This window comes from Anolis carolinensis, chromosome 2 (assembly GCF_035594765.1).
Source record: "Anolis carolinensis isolate JA03-04 chromosome 2, rAnoCar3.1.pri, whole genome shotgun sequence".
Taxonomy (NCBI): Eukaryota; Metazoa; Chordata; class Lepidosauria; order Squamata; family Dactyloidae; genus Anolis; species Anolis carolinensis.
In genome coordinates this window covers 34,605,832-34,623,066 of record NC_085842.1, presented here as the reverse complement: position 1 = coordinate 34,623,066, position 17,235 = coordinate 34,605,832, and the positions used below count along the sequence as shown (strand labels likewise).

General features: G+C 42.6%; 1 protein-coding gene across 6 annotated transcripts in view; it reads right to left on the bottom strand.

The window, feature by feature from the left end:
* usp19 (ubiquitin specific peptidase 19) overlaps nucleotides 1–17,235 on the bottom strand; it is a 50,697-nt gene that overhangs the window by 16,399 nt on the left and 17,063 nt on the right. For 5 of the 6 annotated variants that reach the window (XM_008105454.3, XM_008105453.3, XM_008105451.3 and 2 more), the window contains 16 exons: nucleotides 16,599–16,970; nucleotides 15,193–15,439; nucleotides 13,812–13,968; nucleotides 13,576–13,647; nucleotides 12,054–12,169; nucleotides 9,363–9,577; nucleotides 7,983–8,181; nucleotides 7,719–7,852; nucleotides 5,984–6,142; nucleotides 5,732–5,842; nucleotides 5,269–5,379; nucleotides 3,110–3,211; nucleotides 1,859–1,999; nucleotides 1,580–1,698; nucleotides 1,332–1,469; nucleotides 398–780 (listed from right to left, as the gene is read on the bottom strand). In XM_008105454.3, coding sequence (XP_008103661.1) covers nucleotides 398–780; nucleotides 1,332–1,469; nucleotides 1,580–1,698; nucleotides 1,859–1,999; nucleotides 3,110–3,211; nucleotides 5,269–5,379; nucleotides 5,732–5,842; nucleotides 5,984–6,142; nucleotides 7,719–7,852; nucleotides 7,983–8,181; nucleotides 9,363–9,577; nucleotides 12,054–12,169; nucleotides 13,576–13,647; nucleotides 13,812–13,968; nucleotides 15,193–15,439; nucleotides 16,599–16,970 — 2,776 coding nt within the window. The remainder of the gene's footprint in view (nucleotides 1–397; nucleotides 781–1,331; nucleotides 1,470–1,579; nucleotides 1,699–1,858; nucleotides 2,000–3,109; nucleotides 3,212–5,268; nucleotides 5,380–5,731; nucleotides 5,843–5,983; nucleotides 6,143–7,718; nucleotides 7,853–7,982; nucleotides 8,182–9,362; nucleotides 9,578–12,053; nucleotides 12,170–13,575; nucleotides 13,648–13,811; nucleotides 13,969–15,192; nucleotides 15,440–16,598; nucleotides 16,971–17,235) is intronic. The other variant, XM_008105455.3, reaches the window with a different exon arrangement.

Here is a 17,235-nt window from a genome sequence, read left to right as displayed (position 1 = left end):
TGTTACTTGTCAATCATACTGCGTTCTTACAGTTCTGCAGCACCTACCACACACAAATTACTCCACATTTACACGAATACAATGTGCCATTGAATGAAATGCACACCTCAATTTTGGAAATGTAATTTAGCCCTAAAAGGTAAGCATTCAGCTTGAGCAAATATGGTATTTTCCTCACTCTACTTTTGGTCTTGAGAGACATGGGAGGAGAAAACAAAATGCCAACAATACAAAATTGCTTTCCAAATGGAAACTGTAAGTGACATCTGTGTATTTATCCTTTGTCAGTTCCTGGTGCCAAACCCCTGCAGAGCTGCAAAGACAGCAGGATCAGGGTGGCACTGGAATCGCCTGCAAAAGGAGAAACTGTGGGATTCTGAGGGGGTCACTTGCTTACCTTCAGGTTTGGAGGTTCTTGGTAGTTCCATGAAAGGCAGCTCCATGCAGGTCTCAGTCCGCGAGGTCACCAAAGTCTCAGACATGCCTGAATCCAAGTTCAGACCTGAGCTTCTTCCTGGGGTGATCTTGCTCCTCACCACACTGACATCCCCCAACTCAGGCTGTAGTTCAGGACCAGAGAAAGATGCCTGGGGTTCTGACAAGAGATGTGGGGCCCTAGCACCATCTCCTGACTCCAGAGTGCTAGTGCTGTCACTAGCAGCAGAAGCAGTCGCACTACTATTCCTGGCAGAAGGTTCTTGTTTCTCAGGATGCTGTAAGCCTTGTTCAGGTGACATCCTGCCCACCTGGAATGGTGGCTGAAATACACTGACCGAGTATCTGTGCAGGGAGAGGAGGCAAGCAGTCAGAATGAGCTCTGCAATATCTGAATGAGAAATACACTCCCAGCACTCCAGAACGTAACTTTGTGTCAAGGAGCAACCACTGCCAAGAATCCTGCCAATACTTAGAATCATGGAATCATAGAGTTGAAAAAGACCACATGGGCCATCCAGTTCAACCTCCATGCAAGAACAGCACAATCAATGCACTCCCAACAGATGGCCATCCAGCCTCTGTTTAAAAGACTCCAAAGAAGGAGCTTCCGCCATACTCCAAGGCAGAGAGTTCCACTGCTGAACAACTTTTACAATCAGAAAGTTCTTCCTAATGTTCAGGTGGAATCTCTTTTCCTGTAATTTGAACCAACTGCTTTGAGTCTTAGTCGCCATAATATCAGAAAATCAGCTTGCTCCCTCTTCTGATATCCTTTCAAGTATTTACAAGGCTATCATGTTTCCTCTCAACCTTCTCTTCCAATGGTTAAATATACCCAGCTCCTTAAGCCACTTGTCATAACGCATGGTTTCCCTATACTTTGGCAACATTACCTTGCATAACCTTCCAGAAGTTGGGCTAGCCGTGCATAGGTGAGGCGTGACTCCGGCACACTGATGAGGAAGGGGAAGCCAATGTTCTCAGGGCGGCACAATGTTTTGTGATCAGACCAGTGGGTTCTCTGGCACACTCTGAAAACACCCAAACAAAAAATCTAATGCAGGAGCCACATACACTCCTCCTATCCCAGCTCCTCCACCCTTGAAGCAAAACTGCCAGTGAAGAAAAAAGGGGTACTTACACATTACAGTAGCCAACACGGTAGCACCGAGTACAGCGCTTCAATTTCTCTTCTTCTGACTGTTGCTTCTTCTGACAAGCGGCACATTTGGTGATGGGCACGCTGGGCACCTGAGGACGCTGAGAGGAAAGAGTGTCCACCTGGTAAGGCCTATCTTGAATGCCGCTCAGTGATACAGCATAAGTTTCACTGTGAACCCAAACGCCCCACACATTCCAAGAGGCAAATATTTATCTCTTCGACAGGCTCAGCCAATGTAATCTCTGTTTAATGTTTTACCTGTTGAACCTGCAGCTCCACCACCCGCTCCTTGGCCAGGTCTGGAGAAAGCACCTCAAAGCACAGCAGAAGGTCTGAGGGAGAGACTGCATCCAACGAGTGGGAAGGCAGGAACATGCGATGAAATCGGTTCTTGATTACCTGACCAAAGAAACAGTGTAAGGTTTTGCTTGACAAATGCCTTTGTCCTGTTCTGGGGACAAAGTAAAAGACAGCATATAGCCGAGGAACATGTATGTCAGGCCTGCACAACCTGTGTCCCTCCAGGTTTTGGGACTCCAATTTCTAGACGTCCTAGCCAGCTTGTCTGATGGTCAGGAATTCTGGGCGTTGGAGGCTCAAACACCCAGAAGGCTGCAGATTGTGCAGGCCTGGTATATGCATTCCTCAGATACCAGGGAGGCTAATGATACAGAAAATTCTACAAATGATGAGAAAGCCACACCAAAGGATATATTTGTTACCATGAAAGAAAATTTCAGGATTAGGGCCAGAATTTGCCAAGGTTAATTTTGTGGACCATAACTCTGAGATTCCCTCAACCAGCATGGAAAACACTAATGCTGTCTTGGGATTTCTGAGTTGTACTCTGATGCACTTCTGATGACCAGGTGGTCAAAATGCCTGATCCAATAAAGTGAATCACAGTAAAAAAGCTGACTGAAACAAAGTGTTACTGCACAGAATAATCCTGTTCAGCATTTTAATCAATTTGACATAATAAAAATAAAAAACTTTATAGACTGCTCTCTCTCCCCAAGGGGACATGCCTTCTTAAAAAAGTATTTCCTTTTAGTTTCCATTACTGTCCCATAAAACTTATCATATACCTCCCTGCTCACAACAGCCAATCAGCATTATCATGACCACTGAGCATGATTAATTTATTGGGTTCCCTATCCCATTAAGGCACTGTATTTTCCTTTTCCATAAATCTCTGGAGTGAAAGAAAGAAAGTTGAAAAGGAATGAAAGCAGGTAGAGGTGGAGGCTGGCACTCAACTCCATTCTGCAAAGGTAAAAGAAGGGAATCTCTAATTTATTTGACTGCTTTCCAGCTGCGCTGTGAAAATAGACAGAAAATGAGATAGTCAAAGATTGCCCAAATGCCACGGAACAAACCCGACATCATCTAAGCTTTACTTGTACCTTTGTGACTACAAGGGCACATGTTATATTCACACATACATCAGACAGGAAACAGAATGGTAAAACACCCTTAATTATGTGAGTGTATAAGGAGACTAATCACCTCAGCCAAACGCAGGTTCTCAGGATTCACTCGCACGCTATGGGACACAGAGTCCAGCACCTCCATGGCTGTGGAGTTCTCCTTGCTGATACTCACAAGAAACTAATGGAAAAGAACACACATGAAAAGGTGGAGTAAATATAAGGATGTGTAGCCAAGACAGTGGTTTACTCAAGTTCTTTTGTAACACAATTACACCTTTAAGGAAATTCTTAACTGCTGACTAACTCTCCTCTACACAATGCTCACTACTCCAGCAGTGGACTCTCTTTCATGTGCAGGAAATTCAGTAATAGATTACAGTCCAAAGTTACAATTCTTCATCACTCTATCTTCATAGAATCATAGAGTTGTAAGAGATTACGCCGGATATCCAGTCCAACCTCCTGTCATGCTGGAAAAAGACAATCAAAGCACCCCGACATATGGCCATCTAGTCTCTGTTTACAAGCCTCCAAAGGAGCCTTCCCCATGCCACTCAAACAGATTTCAGGGGAAGAGTGAAAAAAGAGGACAGGCTTGTCGTCTTTTCCACCCATTTCTTCTCCCCAAGCAGTCAGTGCTTTCTTTTTCTCTGACATTTTACTAGCTGCTTCAGTTGTAGGAATGAGGCAACATTAGTGATGTTCCAGAGCCACCCAGTTGGTTGGTGATAGTGTTGCCCCCTATCTTCTCTTCTTCATGGCTTCAGAGACTGGAATTGATAGAACTGTGAAGGACTGGCACTGGAACCATAGCAGTTAAAGTAGAATCATAGTCCTGCAACTGTGTGCTATGGGAGGATCCTCAGAGAGGTCTCATACTGCAATCTGGACCAGAGGTTCAGACCAAAAGTTCCTCACCCCTGTAATTCCCAATCATCACCCAATCTCTTCTCCACACCTTAAAATCACAATGGAAATGTATTGGTTCCAGAATGTACACAGAACACCAGGAATGTGGCTCTAAGCGAGCACTTTGTCCTAGTAGCATTAACCTCTGTTGTCAAAACAGTGAAGCAGTGCTCAGTACAGGGAACTACAACTTTCTGGACAGAGCTGGCACCCAAAACCTTTGTTTCTGGATTAGATGTTAGAGCTATCATTCTCCAAACGTTAAATAATTTGAGAGGACCTAAACTTCCTTGTTTGCCATTTCCCCTTCATGGTCCTTTTCAATTTTCTATATTTTTGAAGCTTTATTGTGCCCCAAGTAAACAATAAAACAAAAGTAATTTGTTTTATTAATTAATTTTATTAATTTAATTAATTTAAATAATTTGAGAGGACCTAAACTTCCTTGTTTGCCATTTCCCCTTCATGGTCCTTTTCAATTTTCTATATTTTTGAAGCTTTATTGTGCCCCAAGTAAACAATAAAACAAAAGTAATTTGTCAAAATGGCCCATTTTCTTCAAATTTAAATTAACTGTCTCCTACAGGGATTGAAGATAGGAGGGTGAGATTTTTTTTTAAAGTGTGAATTATGCTATTATTTCTTATTAGTGGTAGGGCATGTTTGATTTGGCATGCTCTGTAATATTGCTCAAAGTCTGGTATAACTATACCGCCCCTTTTACTAGGAACATGCTGCAATAAATCACTCTGACCATGAGGTCATGAGTTCAAGGCCAGCCCCTGGTGGGGTGAGTACCCATCAAAAAAAAAAAAAAAGCCTCTGCTCGTTGCTGACCTAGCAACCCAAAAAATAGTTGCATCTATCAAGAAGGAAATAAGGTACCACTTATAAAGTGGGGAGGCAAATTTAACTAATTTACGACGTTGGAATGAGGAAGTGCGGTCACAGTGGATGATGAAGCAGCTGCTCCCCCCTGTGTCCAGAATCGAACATCCCCTCAGGAGAAGGTTAAATTGCCTCTGTGTCTGTGTCTGTCTCAGTTCTATGTGTATATGAGCATTGAATGTTTGCTCTATATGTATATAATGTGATCCGCACTGAGCCTCCTGCGGAGTGAGAAGGGCAGAATATAAATACTGTAAATAAACAAATAAATAAAAGTCTCAAGTATTTTATCCATCTTTTAAACTTAGTTTTGGAAGGCTAACAATAAATTAGAAGATGTGACCAAAAATCTCTTGTATGTTGTTATTGTTATTATTAAATCCAGGGCTGATTAAAACATGAAATGAAGATACCATCCACACTGTGAGCGTCTCTTACCTTGACAGGTTTCTTGTGTGGTTCCTTTGCAAAATAATAAACCGTCAGCACTTTCTGCTTCTGGGGAAGGGGGACTGGCAAATACAAGAAGGGATCAAACGTGATGGACACCTGCAAGCAAAGGATTTGGCAGTCAATACGCACCCATTGGGCATCATATACCATGCTGAAAGAATTGGCAAACACCCCAGAAAAAAACCATTCAGAAATAATGAGCATGGACTTAGGAGAGTCTGGCTCAAATAACAAGACAAACATGTCATCCAGAAAAGAGCAATATCCTTGACAACCAGCCACAGACATTGGAATGAAAGGGTAAAAACTAAGGAAACACACAGTTAAGATAAAAGTAAGTCTTAATCTACCAATAAGAACAATCTTCTAACACCCCTTCCCTCAATCCAGCAATGGAACAGATATGAAGATGCCCACAGCTAGGCAGAATACCAAATCAGTACTCTACCTTTGAGCATACAGGACACACTAGCTTGGACTTGTACTGGCCCTGGAAGAGGTCCACAATGAAGGAGTCATTCCTCATTTTGTGCCGGTGCCAGGCCTCTTCTGCAACAACCTATGAGTGGAAAAAAATACATAAAGATGAGCAACTTCAAGATTTTTATTAAGAAGTATGAACAAACAGCATAGAAAATATCTTACTATCCTAGGCCCTCTCCTGCTTCCATCAGGCCCCTCTTCATAAAAATAGACTCACCTCATCTGGCCGTCCATCTGAATCCACTGTTTCTGTGTAGGGCTTGTTCTGGATGCGGTTCAGATCCTCATGTAGCCCATCCAATAGAAAAGCCATGAATTCTTGGGCATCGTGTTGAGCATAACCTGTAAACTGGCTTGCCTTGCTGGCAACAATTGCCTAAAAAAGAGTTGGGAGACATAATGAGCCTTCTGCCTGTGCCAGATATCACTTAAAGGACCAGTACTTTCTCTCCAGGACTAGCAAGAAAGGAAGATCCAAGAGAGACATGAATGTACTTGGAGCCAAGAACTCCCAGGGTGACTGCTGTTACTGATGTTACGTAAGTTATTGTTGTATATTGGCATCGAATTCTGCCAGTTTTGTAAGTCGCCCTTAGTCCCTTCGGGTGAGAAGGGCGGGATAGAAATGATGGAAATAAACAAACGAACAAACAAATAAATAAATAAAAAATCATATTAGGCCCATACAAATCTCAGAGGTTTACTGCAACCGTATTCAGGACTCAATATTCACATTTATCCACATTTATCCTCGCCACTTCACCACACAGCTGCCTCTTGCAATGATTGGCATAGGCTAACCAAAGGAGAGGTAGAGCCTATCAGTTATTTGAATGGTGGGGATGAGTGTGCAGTATATCTTAGGCTGCTCTCTACTTACACACATCCTGCAAACCCTAAAACATGGTAGGGACTGGAGAATACACTGTCCCCACCTGAGAGCATTTTTAAAAAACTGTCTTCTAATGTCACAATGGCTATAATACTTTAAACCTTATTCTTGGTTTCTTTTCCTGCCATATAAATTTTGTCAGATCTTTTTGCCCATTCTTAAATGGTTTGTCATTTTATCACCGGGATTGTCTGAAATAGAAGTAATATTTTTGGTAGGATATTCATTTCAATTGATGCAATACGTCCATGTAATGATAGTTGTAGCTTGTTCCATCTTCGTAAATCTCCAGATTAAATTATAGTTATTCTGGAAAAAGACTGAGTTTTTATCTGAAATGGTAATTTCTAGATATCTTACTTTCTTCTGTATAACATATCCTGATATTTATGTCAGTTTTGCTTTTCCTTCTCATCATGTTTTTAGTTATTATCTTTGCTCTTTTTTGTTAGTTAATTTTGAATCCTGACAGTTCTCTACATTCTTGTAACATTTTTCAATAATGATTCTATACTGCTCAAGAGGTCTTCCAAGACAATCAACACTGGCTTCAAAACAAGCATTTTGCTCAGAGTACATGGCAGCCACTCAAAGACATCAGAGAAAATAAAGTGAAGTTCTTATGGCAAAAGTGAGGGCCACCTCACCTTTGGGTGATGCCCTATTTCTATGTAGTTGGTCTGTTCCAATTTAAACAGCTCTATCCTAAATTCTGATGCACAAGTACAGTAATCTCCAGTCTGGTCACACCCTCGATATAGTGGACTGCAACTTCCATCATTCCCAGTCAGGAGGGTCATTACACTGAAATATGACAGGACACAAGGACCCAGCCTTTGTTCATGAAAAGGGGTCTTCTCTTACAGCACACAGTGTCATGCTGTTCTAACAACGCTTGCTATGGTTTTAGGTTTTATTGAATTGTTTATGTTACATTGCTTATTTTAATGATGTTGCGAACCACCTTGGGTCCATATGGAGAAAGGTGGCATAAAAATTCCCAAAATAAAATAAATAAATGAATATTCCTGCAGCTTGCTTATACAGGATGCCTCCTCACCTTTAGCTTGGAAGGCTGGAAGGCGTGGTGAGTACCTTTCCAGAGTGCTCTCAACAGCACAGCAAAGCCAATAGCCAGTCGCCCTCCAGTTCCCAGTGGATTGTTGTAGTTGATCTCAGATTCAAAGGAGCGATCTATGAGACAAGCAAGCGGCAAAGGGTGAGGCAGATAGCAATATCTTTTGTCACTGATATGGAAAGTAAACAGTAAAAGTTATTTGGGGTAAACAGAGGTTCTTCCTCACTGGTTGTAGAGACAGCTTACCATGAAAGTAGTCCCGCAACTCCCGTGTGTTGGACAGAGATTGGATAACACTGTTCATGAAACAGGTGTTGCCCAGGTTCACTAGTCCTGTGAAACCTGGCAAGCACACCTTCTTGTCCTCTTCTTCCTCCTCTTCCTCCACACTCTCGCTGCTGACAGGACTGTGAGTCATGGGTGGGACCATGCATGTCGGCTTGGGCTGGAAAGGAAGAATTCCTAGCAGTCAAGGAGCAGGCTTTCCCCAGTTGCCAAGCTTTCCCCCTTATACCCAGCTTTTTTGCCATGTATTTATTTATTTATCTTATTTACACCCTGCCTTTCTCTACCCCAAGGGGGACTCAAAGCGGCTTACAAATGACACTTATACAGTGCCTTAAGACATAAAACATAAGCAAGAGATAAAATTAAAATTAATACATACATAATAGCATAATTAAATACATGTCAATGTTAAACACATCATCCAAAAACAAAGTCTAAGATTAAGATTATTAGGGGTCCCTCTGACCACCTGTTTCTGTCTAGAACTCCAGCCTTTATTTCTATCCCATAAACAACTAATGTACAGAAATTATAGCACGGTGTCACTGACAAAACAGAAAAAAAAAATCCACCCACTGTAGAGAATTAGGTCATATTAGGTGTGTACTTCCAATTGCCTTAAGCCAGTTATGAAAGAGAATGGGTACTAATACTTTGCCCATCCTCAAAAACGCCTGAGATTTCTTCATGGCTTCCACTAAAGTCTGAAGGGCTGGTGCTATCCAGCTGTGATGGACTACAGTCCCAACCCTCATCTAACACAGCCATTAGCCATGACAATGTTATAATGGGAATTACAGTTCAACACAACTACATTTTACCAGGCTGGAGAAGGCTGATTTAGCCCAGGAATCTCCATGTTCACAGCTTGCATTCATTCCAAGCCTAGTGCATATCCTTTCTTGCTTTGGTGAGGCACTTAAGGCAGAGAAATGAATTCTCAGTTGCTTTACATAATGGAATCCTTTCCTCCAATCAAAGTGGTGGTGCTGCTAACCATATCATTTCATGCCAAACTATCCTTGCTCTGGGACATTTCTTTCCAAATGCAAAATGGAAACCTGGAAGGCACAGGGCTTCTGATAACAGGACTAATCCTTATCACTGAAGGCTCCAAATCAAGAAATATCTACTAAAAGTGAATCCAGAGGGAATAAACATCTCCCTGCTGAGAAATGGCATTGTCCTGTCTTACGACTTCCTCAATTCATATAAGAGACATAATCATACAAATCTGAGCACCAAATTCATTCTTCCAGCCCTTGTCCTTGTTCAGTAGTTGTCTGCTCAACTGCTTCAGGACTCAGTGACTGGGATACATTGGGCACACATTCTCACCGAGGGCACAAGCGGCTCCTGCTTCACTGGCATGTGTTCCGACACTGTCCGAGCAGCAACGCCATCCAGGCCACCATCCTCTGCCCGTGGCTTCTCCTTCTCACCTGCTCGAGCTTCTTCTTTGGTGGAGAGAGGGTGCTGGTTACTCCCAGGTTGGCTTTTATCCAAGGGGGTAGGACCGGTTGGCATGGCAACCTTTGCACCACCCACTGCACCTTAAAAAGGGGGAAAAGTGGGCTTGTGGTTAGCAGCACCATGTGCACTCGGGGCCAACAGCGTGCCATCCATCAGAAGATCAGGACTGCTATCACTCCTTGTTTGACAGCACTTCCTTTCCTTTCTTAATGAAAACTATAAAGTGATACAGTGAAGAAGGGACTCAAAAACCAAGCTAACTAGGCTTTTTAAATAACTTCACAAGTCCCTTCCTCAGCCTTTGGGCCTGGTCAAGCAAAGCCAGTAGCCTAGACCAGAGATTCCTAAACTTTTTCCACTCATGACTCCTTGCCACCTGAAAAATCTTTATGTGACCCCAGGTATGTCTTCTATATATATAAAAATGTTCCGACCATTTCTAACTTAAGGTTAACAGCGAAACTACACGCCCAAAACCCATGAAACTTGGCCACAAAAGACATGGTCATCCCCGCTGTGTTTAGACATCAAAAAACAAGAAAAATCTAGTCCTAATTAGAGGAAGAGGAATAATTGTCCCCCCCCCCCCCATTGCTGCCAATTAGAAGGCTAAGCTCTGCCCACTTTGTCTCCTAGCAACCCACTCAGCCATTTAATGGCACCCAGGGCCACTTCAATCAGGCCTCTTCCACACTGCCTATAAAATACAGATTATCTGATTTGAACTGGATTATATGGCTGTGTAGACTCAAGGCCCTTCCACTATAGTACCCATTTATAATCTTATATTATCTGCTTTGAACTGGATTATCTTGAGTCCACACTGTCATATAATCCACTTCAGAGTACATTTTATACAGCTGTGTAGAAGGAGCCTCATATAATTTATTTATTTATTTACAGTGTTTATATTCCGCCCTTCTCACCCCGAAGGGGACTCAGGGAGGATCACATTACACATATAAGGCAAACATTCAATGCCATAACATAGAACAGAGACAGAGACAGACGTAGGTACCGGGCTGGCCTCGAACTCATGACCTTTTGGTCGGAGTGATTTGTTGCAGCTGGCTGCTAACCAGCCTGCGCCACAGCCCGGCCTATAATCCAGTTCTAAGCAGATAATATAAGATTATAAATATACAGTAAAGTATCACTCATCCAACATAAACACCCTGGCAGAACGTTGGATAAGCAAATATGTTGGATAATAAGAAGGGATTAATGAAAAGTCGATTAAATGTCAAATTACATTATGAGTTTACAAATTAAGCACCCAAACATCATGTTATACAACAAATTTGACAGAAAAAGTAGTTCAATGCACGGTAACGCTATGTAGTCATTACTGTATTTACGAATTTAACACCGAAACATCACAATGTATTGAAAACATTGACTACAAAAACATTGACTACTAAAAGGCCGACTGTATTGGATAATCCAGAACATTGGATAAGCGAATGTTGGGTAAGTGAGCCTCTACTGTAATATGAAATAATTACTGTGGTATAATAATACAGAACAATATAATCTCTAAAACCAGGACAGTAAATAAAGAACAACACTCTGAAAGCAGGGAAATTGGAAATTCCAGAAAGAAAACAATCAGGGCCAGCTAACATTTCCCAACAAGGGATTCTCCCAGGCAGGAAGCAAATGGGCTTTGAAGTTGCAAGGCCATTAAATGCTAATCAAGTTGGCTAATTGCAGCATTCATACCTGCCACACTGAGACTATTAATTGATATTCAAACTGGCCAACCAAGGATTCCGCAAGGTAGAAAGCGGCCAGGCTTGCAAGCAGCAATGCTATTCGGTGATATTCAACCTGGCCAACCAAGATTTCCCCTAGATAGAAAACCCCCAAGCTCTGAAGCCACGAGTATACCCCGTCCCATTCAACCAGGCCTAGCATGGATGCCCTTCGTAGAAAGCGGTCAGGCTTTTAAGCTGCAAGACTATTCAGTACAGTTCAAGCTGGCTAAACAAGGATTCCCCTACTAAGGAAGTAGCCAGGCTTCAAAGCGGCTCCGATTGAGGGTGCTACTCCAGCTACTCCAGAAAATGGCTAGGCTTTGAGGCTGCAAGGCTATTCACTGCTATTCCACCTGGCCAACAAATGATTCCCATAAGCCACAGCAACGCATGGCCGGGCAAAGCTAGTTAGTTCATAAAATAGGTTGCACAAAATCAAACATTGATGGTAATCAATCAGCATTTGCAAGGCTTGCTAAACAGGCTGATTTTCCTTTTTATTAAGTACGGCTAAATAATTTTCTGCACAATTCACTGTAAACGCTGAATGTTATTTCTAACAGATTTGTGTAAATGTGTAGCGTTCAGAAACTGTTTACTGTTGTCAAAACTTTTGGGACCCCAACACTGAGCTAAGGGAACCCCATTTGGGATTGGGACCCACAGTTTAAGCAGTGGCCTATTCTGTTCCTCTTCCCAGCTAACACCTGATCTCAATCTTCTTATCCTAACTAACATGTCAACATCTTCCTTTGCCACCCAAGAAAACTCAACATTTCTAAATAGCCAAGATGCAGACCTCGTGTGGCTGGAGCTTCCAGGCCCCCCCAGCGTTGGCTATGTCGCTTCTTCAGGCAGATGTCAATACGGGCAGTGGTGAAATTATAGGTGCACTGGTCTGGTTCTATGAGATTCCTGAAAGACAATACAAGAAACATGAGATTAGAAGGCTTGTTGTCTAACAGGGCAAAAGATTGCTTTTGGTACAAGTTTGAGTCTCCATAGTAGCCTGTCATTCCCATTACATAGAAACATAAACGGTGCTTCTTCCAGATAGTCTTCACTGTTAATGATGTCCCACAAACCACATTGCTACACTTCTGAACAGCTGAGTTCAGACTAGTAACACTGTTGTACTCATGAGGCCCAGAGAGCAGTTTCTGAAAGAGGAGGCAGGAGAAGAGAGAGCACCTGTTCTAGGCAAACATAATAATGAGAAATCCAATTTGCACAAGTCCAAAAAGCGTAGCCAGACTAACCAGCATGAGACAGGTGACTGGTACTTCTGCTGCAGAGTGGATGAGGTGCTATGAGGAATATTGGGATTATGATGGGGAAGCTAGGTTTTATTATGCCTGCAGCTGGTATTATTATCATTATTAAATTTATTTATGCCCCCCCTTTATCTCTCCTGCAGGAGACTCAAAGCGGCTTAACATAAAAGCATCAGCATACAATTTAAAATACACCAATATACAAATACTAAAACAGCATTAAAATCAATAGTATTAAAAACAATGCAGATTGAATCCATAAAAACATAGACAACCATAGCAGCCCTGGACATGATTTTAAAAATCTTCTTTTTAAAAGCCTGCCTGAATAAAAAAGGTTTTAGCCTGCCGCCGAAGGACAGCAGGGAGGGGGCCATTCTGGCTTCCCTGTGCAGGGAGTTCCAGAGTCGCGGGGCAGCCACCAAGAAGGCCCGCTCTCTTGTTCCCACCAACAGAGCTTGAGATGGAGGTGGGACCAAGAGAAGAGACTCTCCTGAAGATCCCAGGGCCCGGGCAGGTTTGTACAAGGAGATACAGTCAGCTAAACAGAGTGAACCTGAATCGTCTAGGGCTTTAAAAGTCATAACCAGCACTTTGAATTGTCCTGGAAACAGACTGGCAGTCAGTGGAGCTGCTGCAACAGGGGGGTTGCCCACCCCCTGTAGCCAACTCCAGTTCTGGAGTTCTTTGGATGAGCTGAAGTTTCCGAGCACTCTTCAGAAGCAGCCCCATGTAGAGCACATTACGGTAATCCAGATGGGATGTAACTAAGGCATGTACCATCGTGGCCAGATCTGGCTTCTCAAGGAAAGGGCATAATTGGTAAACAAGTTTTAATTGTGTAAAGGCCTTCCCAGCCACCACCAAAACCTGGGCTTCCAGATTCAATAACAAGTCCAGGAGAACCCACAAACTGCGGACCTGTGTCTTCAGGGGGAATGTGACCCCATCCAGCACAGGCTGAATCCCTATTCCCTGATCTACCTTCTGACTAAACCAGGAGTACCTCTGTCACCAACATAAAAAGTACTCAAGAAAATTTGATACCTGAGTTTTACTTGCCACCTGAATATCGTATGAGAGCCACAGCCAGGATGCAGTCGCAGGAAGTTGACATCACTGCAAAGACAAGGATTAAGAAACAAACTGGATGAGACGCATGGTACTGTATGTCCCAGAACTATGCTTTTGCCCATTTCCAAAAAATTACTTCAGACTACAATGGCTGGACTAGTGGATTTCTAGAAAGAAGACCAGTTGGCCTCACTTCAGTAATACTGTACCTTGTCTGGAATAGTAATGTGAAGTCTTGCTCCCGAAAGAGCACCCTGGACATCTCCTTGTGAATCTCCTTCACATAAACATGCACCACCATAGAATCGTTCCCCTTCTCATAGGAATCGTTCTTCACAAACGTCAAATTCACAGTGGGCTCCGGTTCTAGGAGAGGAAAACCAAAGCAATCCTAGTAGTTGGAGATGCCCTGAACAGAGATTATGAAGCATCCCTTGAGGTAGTAGTCAAGGAAGGAAATGTGACCAGTGTTCCAGAGAACTTAGCACAGGCCTCTTCAAACTCTGGCTCTTTAGGTGCTTGGGTGTATCCAACTTCCAGCAGTCCTAGCCAGCTTGTCCAATGGATAAGAATTCTGGGAGCTAAAGTCCAAAATACCTGGAGGGCCACAGGTTGAAACGGCCTAGCTTAGCATGTGACATTCTTTGATAAATAGGTTTGTCTCCAGACAGGTAAGAGGAAGTGAAAATGGAGGACCCAGCAATATGCCATATGAAGCACCATGTCAGTCTACACAATATTATGGAAATTCTGTAGTCACATAATGCAATTTAAGCAAATCAACATAAATTACATTATGTAACACTATTTTTGTTCCTGGGTTATAAACATTATTTCCTAATTGGCTCTATCATAAAAACATCGATAAAGTTTACTAAACTGCAAAAACTGTTTTTGCAGGACATCCTGCACCACATTTTGCTATAGTGTTTCAATGAATATCTCGAGTCTCAACCAATTCAACATAGTTTGTTACAGCCACAAAAACAAAGTTTCTGGAGTATAACAAGTACTTTCCAAGTAAGTGCTGCACAATTAAATGCGAATAACTTTCAAACTAGGAGCAGAATTCTTTTCTAATTTTGTTACATAGTGTTATTCTGCTTTTGCCAGCTGCAAGAAAATCCAAAAAGACATCCAGTGCATAAAACCCTTTCCCTTTTACCACTTAAAACTGTCAATCAACCTCTCTCTCACTCCAGCTTCTGAAGTTTTATTAGTCACCATACAGAGAGATCTTATATCAAGTCAAATGTGTCCCTCTATCCCTGTATCGTCTATGGCTGGCAGTGGCTCTCCAGGATCTCAGACACAGGGCCTCCCAGTTCCACCTTGAAACTCCAGAAATTGAACTTGGGGGTCTATTCCATACAAAGTGTATTCTCAACTATTGAGCTCCAGCTCTACAAAGACTAGCAAATTGTTTTAAAATGAAAACAGGGCCCATACAAATTCCATTATATTTTGTATCTATGGAAAAGGTGATCTTCATCCTACTTTCTAGCTTAGTGCAATCTGTGCACTGAAATGAAATACATGTTTATGTTGTACTTCCCTTTTCAAAATGCAGGATTCCACAGACTTCCTTACCATTAGCAACAGCATTTAGAGCATCCTTCTCCTTGGTCAACCCGCTCTTTTCAGTATCACTACTTGGTAGAGAGGAAGAGAGATCTTTGCTGGTGGCAGATACAGCTTCTGATGGAGTCTCACAAGAACTGGCTGGCTCTGGGATCCTCTCTTCTAAACCAGGTCTGAGTGGAGAAGGCAATACATCTGAAGGAGCCACAGAGGCCTGCATTTCCATGGGCACCGATTCCCTCTCTGTTTTTTCACCCTGATAGTATAGAAAGAAGAAAGAAAAGCAAGAGACACAATCAAAAATAGAGGGGCTACTTCATTTTTTTCCGTGTCAGGAGCAACCGGAGTTGCTTCTGGTGTGAGAGAATTGGCCGTCTGCAAGGACGTTGCCCAGGGGACGCCCAGATGTTTTTACCATCCTTGTGGGAGGCTTCTCTCATGTCCCCGCATGGAGCTGGAGTGGATAGAGGGAGCTCATCCGCGCTCTCCCTGGGTGGGATTCGAACCTGGCAGCCTTCAGGTCAGCAACCCAACCTTCAAGTCATAAGGCTTTAATCCACTAGGCCATGGATTAATGGATTTCCTTAATGAGCAACCCACAGAGACGTTATCCATTACATGTTCCCATATACAAAACAAAAAATAGCAATGACAAGCCAGCGACAGTTCAATTCAAGGAAAACCAGAATAAAGATTTATTAACCAGCCTTCTTTTTAAGCATCACTGTGCCAGTCTAGTACCTCACAGCAAAGTAGAACTATTCAAAACTTTATTAAGTGGGAAGAAAAAACACCTCACAGGAGTTAGAAAGACTAGGCTGGGAAGACCAAACTACTATACCTCCTGCAGGTCAATGTTTGTTTCATAGCATTTCCTTCCAGTTTGTATTACTTTGGGTAAGAGGACAAAGGAGTTTCTCAGGTGTAAGAGGTGTTCCACTTGTTCCACTTGTAAGAGCTAAACAGAACTACTGTTCTCAAAATTAAATGACAATATCAGCTTTACTGTGGATATGTTGGTGTTCTTACCAAACATAATCAACTTTATTCTATAAAATAGTTTTTCCTTCTCTATGACTAAAAGTAAAGAAATATGTGGCTCATGGGATCAAATGGTCCTTTATCTTCCAAGAACTCAAACTGCAGGGAAATCCCACATCCTAATTGCTACTAAGAATCATTATTATTGAGGTTCCCAGAAGTAGTGAGATTCTCCTCTTTAAAAAACAAAGTCCTGTGTCTTTCTTTAACAGTGGTGGGACACCCTGTTTGCTTCCTTTCAGTAAAATATGAAGTCTGGAAGGGGGCAGGCTTCAGTAAATTCCCAGAGGAATGAAAATCCCTTATCCTCTGTGGTTTCATCTCTCAATAAAGGCACACAATAAGATCTGTGACACTCTTCCTCCTTTGCTCACCTTTAAGTGCAATATAGCATCCCCTTGAGCTCCCTGATCACTCCTTTGACTGTCAGCTTCCCCACAGAGTCCTGTGTTTTCCATGCTGCTGTGATTCTCTTCACCCTCCAAGAAACTGGTTTTGGTGCACACTGCCCGCTTGGCACTCGGGCCAGTTGGCAGCCCTGGGCTGGATGGGTTCTTTCCTCCTGCACTTTCGCTCCTTCCAGGAGCTCGCTTTGGGTTGGAGAGCTCCCGTTTAGCCCTGGACGACTCTGTGATGCTACAAGATAGAGGATCCTCAGTGATGTTTTCCACAGAAGGGGGTTTCTCCTTACCATTCTCCTTGCACACCCTTTTGGTCTGGTCTCTTGAGCCATCCTTGCAGCGTTTCTGGGAAAATAGAAAACAAGCTAGCCTCACAACGATTGCATTGAATCACTGTGGCGGGGCGGGGCGGGGGGGGGGGGGGGGAGGGAGTGAGGAAGCTCACTAAGACTCCGGACTTAATTCTATCTCACCTTTCTCCTCATTGGGACTGGTGGCTAACAAATATAACACACATAATAAAAATTTAAAATAAGACAGATACAAAAACTTTTTAAAAATTAAACATTTGTGGGTGGATACAAAAGTTAAAATACAGTTAAAATACAAG